Here is a 13623-nt window from a genome sequence, read left to right as displayed (position 1 = left end):
TGACCACCAGCCTCTCTCTCTTAAGGCATTAACTGGGTTAATTAATCTAAATGTTATATTGTAACTGTCTAGTTATTGATTGATTGAAAACTTTATTAACAGATTGCAGAATGGGTACAGTACACAGTACAGCTCAATACATACAATTGTTAAGGGAATGCAGACCCCAGAGAAAGACTTTCGTCTTGTTTACATCAGGGTCCCCCATTTTCAATTCATCGTAACATATGACATACAGATAGACAACTGGGTTAATCTAAATGTTACATTGTACAGTAAGTGGGGAGTGTAAACAAGTTGAACGCTGGCTATGTTGTGAAATGTGAATAAACCGTGAAGTCACGCGAAATAACGTTATACGCGACGCTATACAAACCAATTACATAATCCTATCCAACATGTGTAAAGGCACACACAACATATTCCAGTTAACGGTATATTTTTTTAATGATTCGTTATGGCGTAATCAATACTTCCATGCGTATAAATTGCGTTCAGCCTCTCTCTCTGGAGTTAACGGAGTTTCGACTCCTGGCTAGAGGAGCTTGTCTCGGCTCATGCGGGGGGGCAATCAGAGAGGGGCTTCGCTCAACCAATCAGAGAGGGGTCTGCAGAAATGGGAGGGGTCTGCAAAAATGGAGTTCAACCAATCAGAGAGGGGTCTGCAGAAATGCGGCTACGAATTGTAGAGACGCAGTGGAGACTCAGCACCCGGGGAAAGCCCTCCTCCCTCCCTCCCGCCTGCATCCAAGTAAGAAGCAAACAGTGGTGGAATTAAATTACATTTATTATCAACAAGGTAATGAGCCGAACAGCAACAGCATTCTTCTGAAAAACATCTTCATCTTCATCTGTACAACCAGAATGTTATATCTGTAGGGAAGCAGAGCAGAGCAGGTCACTCCTCCTCCTCCTCATCCACCCCAGCCACCCTCCACGGCTTGGGCATGAGTTTGCCGACGGGTGACAAGTTCCAGGTGATGCCGGTCTGCGTTAGGACCTGGAAACACAGGAGAACACCATTCATCTCTCTTCACGTCTTATATATATGTATAGCAATACACACTAAGTGCAGTATATACACTACGTTGTAAGGCTGAGCCCGAACGTTCGTTCGTTACGCTGACATTCGGACTTTAATTAATAGGTTCGAACGTTCGGTGAAAAAAAAATAAAGGGTGCGCACGGGGTTGAGGTGATGTGAATGCGAGGCGCTCGGCTCAACCAGTATGGTCTGCCGGGCTGCAGCGGGATACTATTTCTCAACCAGAGCTCTATTTTGATTGACAGGCGATTCTGCCAATTACGTCACACCGCTTGCACCCGCCTCTGCTGTTACCACCAATCGGCAAGCCTCAACAGACTTACCGTAGCTACCGGGGAGCCGTAGTTAGCTCCCCGCCGAGGAAGTAATCGGTAACAAGGTTTCCGTAGGTGAAACTGCAGAAGGATCATTAATGAATACCAGCCTTTTTCGGCCACGGAGCGCGAGCTTCATGGCGGGAGGTGGTTGCGTTGGAAACAACAGCAGGCGCACGGTGGACAGACCCGTCCACCGTCTACCTCGGAACGGTGGTAGGGCGGACGGGCGGCAGGCGTGTTGGGAGCCCGGCCGTTCCGAGGTAGACGGTGGACGGGTCTGTTGAGCCGAGGCGTGCGCCTCTCCTCCCGGCTCCCCTCCCCGTCGTCCAAGAGTGAATACCTGTTATTGAACGTGTAACACTAACTATATAACGTAATGCCACAAAACTAATGCATTTGTTTATCTAGCCCCTTACGTGACTGCAAGGGCTATTGTTTATCATACTTTGATTCAGTAGCTTGTTTATTTTCTTCTGAGTGCTTTGTTTAATTACATGTTTACATGAACAGCCACCACTGTAAACAACATGTTTTTTACCAATAGACTATGCAATGCCGCCCTCCGTAGGATCTATAATAATACAATAAAAAAAATATTATTATTAAAAAAAATGAAAAAAAGATTTATTAAAAAATTAAAAAAAAACGAACGTTCGAACGTTCGTTCGATAAACCCTGGCGAACGTTCGAACCCTAAAAACAGGGTTCGGGCTCAGCCTTACTACGTTGTAGCCGTGCAGGTACAGGACTGTACTCACGTATGACCAGACGCTGACGCAGAACACGAATCCTCCAGCCATGAGCGCGTTGCCGTACTTCATGTGGAAGTTCGGTGCCGTCGACCCGTGTCTCACCTGACGGGCGGCCTGGCCTGGATTCAGACAAACACATTAGATTAGATTACATTCAAAAGGTATCGTCATCATGCAGCACAAGTACAGTACAACAAAAATAAGTTTGGCATCCAACCAGAGTGCAAATGTAACAGTAAAGTGCAATAGTAATATACAATGTACAGGACAGGTCATTAAACTGGGTATAAAATAAATAAATGAGTACTACTAAGTAATAGTGCCAAAACTGCCAATCACATGTATGTACAGAGTTGTAGTATTAATATGTACAGTGATATACAGGTATAAAGACACTATGGTAGTAAGTCATACTGGCCAGCAGTGTAACTAGTAAGAGTAGGTAAGGGATATGTACAGAATGATATAGATATAGTATCTACAGATGTGTAAAAAGGATTATTATGCTGGTAATGTACAAACAGATGTGGATATATACAGTATATAATAATAATTAAAAAAAGAAAATAATATATATATATACACAGTATATAGAGCATTGTTGTACATGCTATTGTACAGAGTTATATGGGTTATATGCAGGTGTAAGTAGATAGAAGGATTGTATGCAGGTATATTCAGACAGATATGGATACTATATATATATATGCAATAAATATATATGGTATACAGCACTAATACAGAGTCCAGGCAATGCTATATTACAAACCAGAGATCAGTGATCAGGAACCAAACATAAACCAGCTCTGAATCAGTATTTTGTGAACATGAACCGGTGGATTTATTATCTAAACTGGAAACCAAGGAAGTGACATTAATCTAGGACGTCCTGCTGCCTACGTTCTCCCAGCTGCTGCACGGACTGAAGAGGCCGACTATGTGGACACAGAGTGGCTGTGCCAACCTTTACTACCAAATTAGGTTTATTTCAAAGTAGCACCATCAATTCTAAACAAAGACATTATCCTGTATGCCGCCCTAGAAGAACCCACTGTGGGTAGGTACAGTGACTTCCACACTTGTTAAAATCTTTAACATCTTTTCTAAATGTTTCTTGATATAGACCCTTTTATTGTTAACACAAGGTCCTGCAACAGGACCAGCCTGGTGGGCAAAAAACATTCCTTCTTCTGCGTCCAAGATGCCCGCATGCATATTCCGAGATGGAATCATAGAATTTGCTCACAAAACACGTAATAGGCACCGTGATTTAGATAAGGTCAATTTTGCCTATTTGTGATCAGCACTTTTCAGGGGTGGCATGGCGTGACTGGTAATATTAGGCTACACCTACGGTGGCCATAATCTTTGCCAAAATGCCCTTGGGCAAGGCACTGACTGAACCCTCGAGCTGCAGCACTGCAGGGGACTGTGCTCCGACCTTGCTGATGAAAGGCATAATGCGTAAGGGATTAATATGTATTATCTATGAAAGACCTATTTCAATTATTGTTCTACAATTAAACGTTTAGCTTTCGATACTTGGTGCTATGGAAGTGATTAGGTCTTTGCTCAAGTACCTAGGTTCGATACCCAGCCTAAGAGGGTAATATGAGCCAGCCATAGCCACTGTCTATCTATATATCCCAGTATTGTTTGCATATACTCTTTTCTTAATATTGAGCTGATTGATTGAAAACTTTATTAACAGATTGCAGAATGGGTACAGTACAGTACAGCTAAGTGTAATATGAGTTACACACCGACAGGTGAATGAATGAAAACTGTATTAACAGATTGCAGAATGGGTACAATACAGTACAGCTCAATACACACAATTGTTAAGGGGATGCAGACCAGAGAAAGACTTTCGTCTTGTTTACATCATCAGGGTATCCCATTTTCAATTCATAGAGAGAGACAATACATTCTTACTGAAGTAAGAGGTCAGTTGAGGACAGTGACAAGGAAGCTAGTGCCACTAGCAGCTAACGTTAGCTAGCTAGCTAGATGACATTGCTTGGTTGGAAGTTAGTATATGTAAATTAGAATGGTTAAGTTACATATTCCTGCACTGGATAACGGCTCAACTGAAACCTGCCACTCACCAGTAACGAGGCAGCAGCAGTCCTGAGGTTAAAGTCGCGGCTAACTTCGAGCTAACAGGCCGTTACTTGCGACATTGAAAGCACGACCGACCGTCGTTTGGTCACCGAATTCAACATTCGAGATATATATAAAGCTACGATTTGAGAAGAAATATTCAAACGAGAAAAAAAAACATTTGAAAACACATTGATATGGTATGGTGTCATAAAGTCTCTTACCGGTGAGGTTCAGAGCAGCTTTAGCGAAACGGTACATGGTGCTGATCTCTGTGTTTCTGAAGGATGACCTTCTTCTTCTCTCTCTCTCTTACTCGTGTGTTGTTTATCCGGAAGACTAGGCGCCGTCAGCGGCGCTCTGCTGCCACCGTCCGGTGGGCAATGAAACTGCCCATTCTCGAAGACACTCTGACGTCACGAGATCGCTGCCATCTTGGTATTGGGGAAACAAACGGATTTCTACGATCAAATGTATGCGTTGAACTCCGTTTTTATTATTTTATCACATTCTTGTTCATTTCATAACCTTTTTCATATAATTTGTTTTGAGAATATTGAGGTCAACATGGCATTTCACTATTTCGAAAGCCTTTCTGGTGATTCTAAGTACATGTTTCCCCCCAAGCCATAGACTAGTTAAAGTTAAAGTTAAAAAGACAGGAAGTTGACTTCGAGAATAAAGCGTTTTCCCCTTCGGTACATTGTTCCGCACGAAACATCGAAAATCACAAAAATAAATTAGTTAAAAATAAACAAACAAACAATAATATAGGCTAAAATATAACCCTATATTACATATTAATTTATTGTGATAATCGACACAATAAACACACACAGTGTGACACATTTGCTTTGGCGGACAAATCTCCGCCAGGCGGCGCTCCTTCACCAAACATGAGCTGTTTCCATAGTCATTGCTCCAAGTTGTAACTAGATTGGATGGCACATATAGCAAAAGAGGAGATTTCAGAGCCCCCTAAACAACAAGTTGGATGCAGAATTGTTTTGATATTGACGTTCATCATTGCTTAGCTGCTATTATTATTATTATGGCAGCAGCTGCGATGGCCGAGTGGTTAAGGCGTTGGACTTGAAATCCAATGGGGTCTCCCCGCGCAGGTTCGAACCCTGCTCGCAGCGTCACCTGTTCTCTGAACCTCCCCGATGGGATCCGTGAAGGAACATCTTGTCTCATGGACCAAGTGTTTATTCAGTGTCAATACATTTGCCTTCACCTTATACTCTGACGTCCATGGTCTTTAATTTGAACATCTCATTTTACTAGAAACATACTATTCTTAAATTAAACAAAACAAATCACCTTGAGACCTTTGCTAAGCAATACACTGTAAAGACAGGCTGTTTCTCTGTGGTTTTGTGGCCTGCAGTCACCGTTAGTGGCCCAGTAGTATGTGATATTAGCTGTAGATAGATGCACAGACCGTTTTCTCATATTTTTATATTCAGAGTTAATTATATTGTTCACACTGTTTATCTTTCTCATATCTTTATATTTAGATCCAATTTTATTGACTATATTTATGTCTTTCTACTATTACCCTGTCCATACCTGTACCTCCCCTCCCCCTGCTGCTATTCCCCAAGGGGATCAATAAAGGAATATCTTATCTTATCTTAGACAGACACACCTAGTGGGAACAGGGTGGAAAAGAACCCAACCTGAGCATGACATGAATATGGTTGTCCGGGCGACAGTGGCTCAGGAGGTAGAGCGGTCGTCTGGGCCCAGGAGTTCTAAACTTTTAATCCCCATCTGATTGGATCAGATTTGGATTTTGGGTAGTTGAAAACCAAAAAACAGGATTAGGATCACTTTGATATCAGATATATATATATCAGATCAGGAAATCAAATCCAAGCTTTAATCTGGATCAAATCTTCAAAACAGGTAGTTCAAACCGACAACACAGGATTGGGATCAGTTTGATCCCAAAAAACTGGATTATCTTGATCCCACCAGAGGGGTGGATTTCCAGTGGATTACCAGAGCAAAATGTACTATACAATTAATTAAAAAAAATACGTTTCAATATAAATAAGATGGCAAAGTTTGTTAACTGAAATAATACACAATTATAGCCTTCATGAATGAATGAATGAATGAATGAATGAATGAATGAATGAATGAATGAATGAATGAATGAAAACTTTATTTAACAGATTGCAGAATGGGTACAATACAGTACGGCTCAATACACACAATTGTTAAGGGAATGCAGACCCGAGAAAGACGTTTGTCTTGTTTACATCAGGGTCCCCCATTTTCAATTAATATAGACATTTATGACATACATGACATTTATGGCATAGGGACATATAGGTATTTAGTACCGATACATTTGTGACATAAACGGTATTCAAATATACAGTAGTTACCCCTAGATCCTGACAGTATATACATATGATGGGGAGGGGACTGTACATTAGGAGGGGGTGGGTGGGTGGGAGAGAAATATACATACGGCAGGGAGGGAATATATACATGCGGTGGGGAGGAGACTGTCTATTAGGAGGTGGTGGGGGTTTTGGGCATTTACAGTGGCCAGTTTCGAATTGCAGCCACCCCTATGTGCTCTTTAAGAGCGGTTTTGAATGTGGGTAGGGATTCACATTCCTTTACAGCTTTGGGTAGGGCGTTCCACATTGATGTGGCATAATTGCTAAACGTGTTTAGTCCCTTGTTTGAGCCGAATTAATAAAAAAACATTTCTTTTGGTCACATTTGTGGTGGCCTATTTTGTTTTCAACCAAATGCTGATGACATAAATGTTTATGCTCATAAAAGTATCACAACAAAGATTGTCAATCACAAATGTAATTTAGATTAAAGAAAAAATATCTTCAACAAAAAAAAGTCCATCTGTCATCACTCATCACCTTCAGCAAACTGAAACCTCACCTACAGTAGAATTCAGCCCCTCAAAGTACGCCTGGATGATCAGCTGCCTTTGAATGAATGTTTTTTTGTTGTTACCCTAGTGGGAGTATTTCTTTAATTACAATTCCATTGTGATTTTATGTCCTTTATGTATTTAACAATTAGACATTATAGATGTCTCTGCAATGTGGTCCACTCCTTGTCTTCCTTTTTTTCATATCCACTAGATGGAGATTGGTAGGATTAAAGAACTGATATTCAGGATCTAGTAATCTTGAAAAGTCTGAATCTGGATCAGGGTGATCCTATCCTGGATTGCTTTGAAATACCGGGACAAAATCTGGCCGAGTTGTCTGATCCTGGATCACAAAAAAATGGGATTTAAAAATCTGATCGGATCAGATAGGGATTAAAAGTTTTGAACTCCTGGGCCCTGGTGATTGGTAGGTTCCCGGTTCGAATCCCGCTCCTCCCGGGCAGCGTGTCGAAGTGTCCTTGAGCACCTTGCCTCTGCTGTCGGTGTGTGAATGAATGGGTGAATGTGAGGAACAAAATTGTAAAGTGTTTTGGATAAAAGCGCTATTTACAGTAAATGCACCATTTACCATTTGTCCCATAGGCTATTTGGTAGGAAATACTGAATACTCGGAATTGATTGGAGTTGGTGAAAGGTTACAGTTTAAAACGTCATAAAAACACACAAAACGCTGCTTCTACCAGCATAGTGTCACCCTGGTTTAGGTGTCGTGCAAAATACTGCTTTCAGACAGAACGTCAACATTCAATTTAAAAAGGTGAAAAGTATAAACATTTTATTTGAAGTGATAAAATACTATACAGTCGATTACAAATCCTCTTCGAGAGCAATTGAAGCTTGAATCAAATATACAAAATTAGAATCTATAATCTAAGACGCTGGATATAAAATTCATCAGGCGGTTATCAAAACATAACGTGTTGTATTGATGTTCTATAGAAATACAAAACATAACTGTGTTGTATTGATGTTTTATAGAAATACAAAACATAACTGCGTTGTATTGATGTTTTATAGAAATACAAAACATAACTGACATAACATAACAAGACCAGACAACACCAGTCTCTCTGGGGAACAAGACCAGAGAACACCAGTCTCTCTGGGGAACAAGACCAGACAACACCAGTCTCTCTGGGGAACAAGACCAGACAACACCAGTCTCTCTGGGGAACAAGACCGGCACGGTGGTGTAGTGGTTAACACTGTCGCCTCACAGCAAGAACGTCCAGGGTTCGATTCCCGCTTGGGGACCAGGTTTCCATGATGCCAGGTACCCAGGTGGGGTATCTCCCAGGCCCTTCTGTGTGGAGTTTGCATGTTCTCCCCGTGCTCGCAAGGGTTTCCCCCCCACGATAAGATAAACCCAATGGAAAAACATGCACAACAACAGATCACTAACGCTGTGGCGTCCTTGACGAAGACGGGCAGGAGCACTTGGATTGGTCCCCGGGGCGCGGCTCACGTCGATGCCCTATCTGCTCCTGGCTGCCCATGGGGGGAAGGACGACGGGATGGGTTAGGCAACTCTATCGCATCGGCGACTGAGAAAAAGACAATGCATGTGTGTGTATCCCGGTGTGTGTGTGCCGCTCCAATTGCATGTCCAGTTTGTTGCATGCTGAATAAAGACTCCTAAAGAGGTCCTGCATTATTATTATTAAGACCAGACAACACCAGTCTCTCTGGGGAACAAGACCAGACAACATCAGTGCATATACATTTCAGTTCAAAAGAAGGCAATTACCTGTATACATAAGGCAGGCAGCGTGTGGTGGCAATATCAATTCAGGACAATCAATACATATTGGATTAGCTGCAGGAGGTCATCAATCCTTTGTCCCCTCCTTCCCCACGTGACCGCAGGAGTACAGATCGAAACATGTTCAAAAATAAAAGCCAATGCGATTTTGTAGAATTTCACCTTGTATATAATATAAGGAATGTCCGGTGTACATTTTTTGAAAAGATATGCTACGTATATATACACATACAGTTCTGGAGCGCTGAGAGGGGCCCCTGGCTCCGAGCACAGCGATGAGAAATGATCCCCTTTCTGTTATAACGGCGTGAAGTGACGTCGTCTGTGTCTCTGTGGTTCCCCTCGCTCCCTGAGTGGTCACAGTGAGTTCAAACCTCCTTGCCACAGCCTGGCGGTGCTACCGCACCTCAATGAACCAGTTCGACACGATATAAACACCTCGGTTAGCCCCGAATCGGATGTATTGGGCTGGAAGTTGGAGCTGCAGTAGGCTCCAGACGTCAGCGAGGGCTGGTGGAGGACAGACGGTTGGGGTCAGTCTCCTCCTCGGTGGGACTCCAGAGCCTCGTCTTCCTCCACCTCGTCCTCCTCTCCCCCGCTGCCCCTCCGGTCTCCTGGCCTGCCCAGGTGCTGGCCCCGGCCCTGGGGTAAGCCCACGGACCTCTGCAGGGCGTCCAGGCTGGCCTGGCTGACGTAGAAGGTGATGTTGAGGGACGGGAGCAGCGCCTGGAGCTCCTCCAGTCTCTGGTAGGCCTGAGGAACAAGACCAGACAACATGAATGAATGAAGTTTATTTTTCTGTCTTGTTTACAGACAAATCAAATACACCCATGTGGACTTACAAAAAAAAATCACAAATGTACATATTCAATATATATTCACAGGACATACTTAACTCCTATAAGACTGAACAGAATGGGTCTCAAACAGGACCCCAAATGCACCTTATGTACAAATGGGGACGAGGGGACATTTATGCACATGTATTGGGACTGCCCACCAGTTAAGATATTCTGGAAAGAGGTGACCCAGCAATTATCAAATCTCTTGACTCTGAATATACCTGTACACCCCTCTGTATTACTGCTGAATGATGTTTTTGAGTGTGCAGTACATTCACAGCTAAAGAGATTGGTTTTATCGGGTATCACAGTGGCTAAAAAGCTGATAGCATCACGATGGTTCCAACCGGAAAAAATGTGCCGAAAGGTCTGGATTATTACATATCTCGATGTGATTTATCAAGAAATATCTACAGCAAGAATTTTGGGTCTCAATGAATCCAAAATGACAATGTGGTTAGAAGTGGTGGAGAAGTGGCGGTTAGGTGGCGTAGCGGAGATTGCGTTTGTCACCAACCCCGGTTCGAATCCAGCTCACAGCTCCGGGGTTGTCACCAGCTTGGCTGGCCGTTCACACTAATACAATTGGCAGTATTAGAGGGTGGGAGAAGCTGGCGGGGTGGGTCCGGGTCGTTGTAAACAGCGACTCCTACAGTTCGGTCGGGGCGCCTGCTAAGCGCGGATAGGATCTAAGTGGGATACCAGCGGATCACTTCTTTATCCATAGAAAGGATCGGACATCATCGGAGTCCGGTAAACAACGTGGAGGAGGTATTGCCTTCATGTTTAACAAAAATTGGAGTGATCCAACGAACGTGAAGGAATTATCCAACCACTGCTCCCCAGAACTGGAATATATAACCATCAAGTGTCGTCCTTTCTTCCTCCCGAGGGAGTTAACGGCGATCGTCCTGGTCGGAGTGTATATTCCACCGCAAGCCAGCAACAAGGTTGCGCTCTCCAGACTACACGACGAGGTAAATAGAATACAAGTGGCTAACGTTAACGCCGCCATTTTAGTACTGGGAGATTTCAATAGCGCCAATCTGAGAAAGGTATTGCCCGACTTCTATCAGCATGTGACTTGCAACACCAGAGGCGGTAACATCCTAGATCACTGTTACACGCAATTTAAAGGTGGCTACAAGGCTCATTCTGATAGTGGCTTTGGCAAGTCAGATCACGCATCAATTTTCCTTTCACCAAAGTATAGACAGAGAATTAAAAGTACTCCCGTAGTCTCGCGAGAGGTGCAGAAATGGGATCTGACGTCAGAAGAGACGATCCGGTCAGTGTTTCACCACACAGACTGGATTGTGTTCCGCGACACAGATAACATTAATGCCTACACGGAGACAGTGCTGGACTATGTCTGTACTAGGGTGAAAGAAACAATCCCCACTACCAAAATGAAAGTTTACCCAAATCAAAAACCCTGGGTAGACAAATCCGTCCGTGAAGCTGAGAGAGCGCACCAAAGCATACAATGACGGCCTAGTGGCAGGCAACATGAATGACCACAAGGTGGCGCGACACAACGTAAGGAGGACAGTGTCAGAGGCCAAACGGCGCTACAGGGATAAAATTGAACTCCAGTTTGAACAAGCTGACTCTAGAGCTATGTGGCAGGGGCTCAAAACGATGACAGACTACAAAGGCGCCTCCCTCAAACTGAACAGTGACATCTCCTTAGCAAACGACCTCAATACCTTCTATGCGAGGTTTGATGCTGGTAATAACAACACCAGCTCACAAGCCTCGGCAATGGGGGGGGGGGGGTCGGCTGCTGATGGAGGCGCAGTGTTCAGGGTAACAGAGCATGAGGTGAGGCGGACCTTTAAAAAAGTGAATATCAGGAAGGCAGCAGGTCCGGACGGCATCCCCGGCCGCATCCTAAAAGTCTGTGCCGACCAACTGGCCCCAGTATTCACTGACATATTTAACCTGTCCTTAGAACAGGCTGTCATCCCCACCTGCCTGAAGAAGTCCACTATTATCCCTGTACCCAAAAAATCCAAGCCTGCTTGCCTCAACGACTACCGCCCTGTAGCTCTCACCTCCATAGCCATGAAGTGCTTTGAGAAGCTAGTAAAGGGCTACATCTGCTCCTCCCTCCCCATCAACATGGACCCCCTGCAATTTGCATACCGCCCCAACAGGTCCATGGAGGACGCCATATCCCATGTGCTGCACACAGCAGCATCACACCTGGACAAGAGGCAGGGGAACTATGTGAGAATGCTATTCATCGACTACAGCTCGGCATTCAATACCATAGTCCCCTCCATACTCATAGCCAAGCTCAGGGACCTGGGCTTGGGCTATGACCTCTGCCAGTGGGTCTTGGACTTCCTGACTGGCAGACCCCAGGTGGTGAGAGCAGGCAACTGCACCTCCTCATCCATCACCCTCAACATAGGGGCCCCCCAGGGCTGTGTTCTGAGTCCCCTCCTCTACTCCCTGTACACACACGACTGTGTGGCTCAGCGGAGTAGCAATACAATCGTCAAATTTGCTGACGACACAGTGGTGGTGGGCCTGATCTCTGCCAACGACGAGAGGGCCTACCTGGAAGAGGTCAAGGTCCTGGCGGGATGGTGCCAGGAAAACAGCCTCTCCCTGAACGTCAGCAAAACAAAGGAGATGATTGTGGACTTCAGGAGGTCGGGGGTCAAGGACTACAGCCCCCTCAGCATCGACGGGGCACCGGTTGAGAGAGTCAACAGCTTCAAGTACCTCGGAGCCTACATATCCGAGGACTTGACATGGACCACACACATTAACAGTGTGGTGAAGAAGGCACGACAACGCCTCTACTTCCTCAGGCGCCTAAGGAAGTTCCAAGTCAGCCAGAAGATCCTTAAGAACTTCTACTCATGTACAATAGAGAGCATCTTGACCGGCAACATCACCTCCTGGTTTGGGAATAGCACTGCAAAAGACCAAAGCAGACTACAAAGAGTGACACGTTCAGCCGAACGCACAATTGGAGGGGGGCTCCCCACCCTCCAGAACATTTACTACAAGCGTTGCAAGGGCAAGGCTAAGAGAATCATTAAAGACTCCAGTCACCCGAACAACTGCCTCTTCGAACTGCTGCGGTCAGGCAAGCGATACAGGAGTCTCAAGGCGAGCACAGAAAGACTCAGAAGTAGCTTCTATCCCCAGGCCATCAGGCTGCTAAACGAACAATGAATGAACACTACACAACAACAACCACCAAACGCACATAGCACACACATCCACACGCACACACCCACTTTAAACAAACACACTGTAGCACCCACTCCACACACTTTATAGCACACACCCACTTTAAACAAACACACTGTAGCACCCACTCCCCACACTTTATATTTATGGATGAAGGATTGCACTACAACTCGTACACCTTACTGTAAATTGTACCTAAAATTGTACCTCATCCCATTTCTGCTTTGCACTAGATAGTACTGTACATTAGTACACTGCATAGTATTGTGTATTGTATATTATATGGTAACTCAGAACATTGTACATATGTCTATACCGAACACTGTGACCTCATTTTCTTCTTCTAAATTCATGCTATATTATGTTATTATGTTATTTGATACTATCTTGTCTAGCACAGTCTCTGGAGCGTAACAGTAAGAAGCATTTTGTATGAAAGTATTCTGTACTTCTGTATGACAACTATTAAAGAACTTGAACTTGAACTTGAACTTGGATAGTGTGATCCTTCCACACGCTACGCCCTCTCAGGGAGGATCCGCGCTGCCAGGTGAAAAGAAGCGGTTGATTGGCTGGACGTGTGTCGGAGGAAGCACGTGATAGCCTCCACTCTCCCAGATGATCTGACTGTGGGGGGTAAGTGCGCAGCGA

General features: G+C 44.4%; 2 protein-coding genes across 2 annotated transcripts in view; both read right to left on the bottom strand.

Moving 5' to 3' along the window:
- Positions 1 to 769: 769 nt before the first annotated feature.
- Positions 770 to 4555, bottom strand: cox7b (cytochrome c oxidase subunit 7B). Its single transcript, XM_084323642.1, has 3 exons — positions 4442 to 4555; positions 2121 to 2233; positions 770 to 1000 (listed from the first exon to the last, which is right to left on the bottom strand). Exons 1-3 carry the CDS (start codon positions 4476 to 4478, stop codon positions 899 to 901), a joined length of 252 nt encoding a protein of 83 aa, XP_084179768.1. The 5' UTR covers positions 4479 to 4555; the 3' UTR covers positions 770 to 898.
- A 3442-nt stretch (positions 4556 to 7997) lies between these two features.
- ift140 (intraflagellar transport 140 homolog (Chlamydomonas)) overlaps positions 7998 to 13623 on the bottom strand; it is an 84979-nt gene continuing 79353 nt past the window's right edge. Inside the window, 1 exon segment of the mRNA XM_084323550.1 lies at positions 7998 to 9670. Within this exon segment, the coding sequence (XP_084179676.1) occupies positions 9452 to 9670 (219 nt within the window). The 3' untranslated portion in view covers positions 7998 to 9451.

Source organism: Notolepis coatsorum (assembly GCF_963971535.1).
Source record: "Notolepis coatsorum genome assembly, chromosome: 10".
Classification (NCBI taxonomy): domain Eukaryota; kingdom Metazoa; phylum Chordata; class Actinopteri; order Aulopiformes; family Paralepididae; genus Notolepis; species Notolepis coatsorum.
This window is presented reverse-complemented; position numbering and strand designations above follow the sequence as displayed.

What these genes read in the sequence shown, in the direction of transcription:
- cox7b (XM_084323642.1), bottom strand. Translation starts at nt 4,478, where the DNA reads ATGTACCGTTTCGCTAAAGCTGCTCTGAACCTCACCG. An exon ending in AGCTGCTCTGAACCTCACCG is followed by an intron (nt 2,234 to 4,441) that starts GTAAGAGACTTT and finishes GTCTGAATCCAG; the next exon opens with GCCAGGCCGCCCGTCAGGTG. An exon ending in GCGTCAGCGTCTGGTCATAC is followed by an intron (nt 1,001 to 2,120) that starts GTGAGTACAGTC and finishes CTGTGTTTCCAG; the next exon opens with GTCCTAACGCAGACCGGCAT.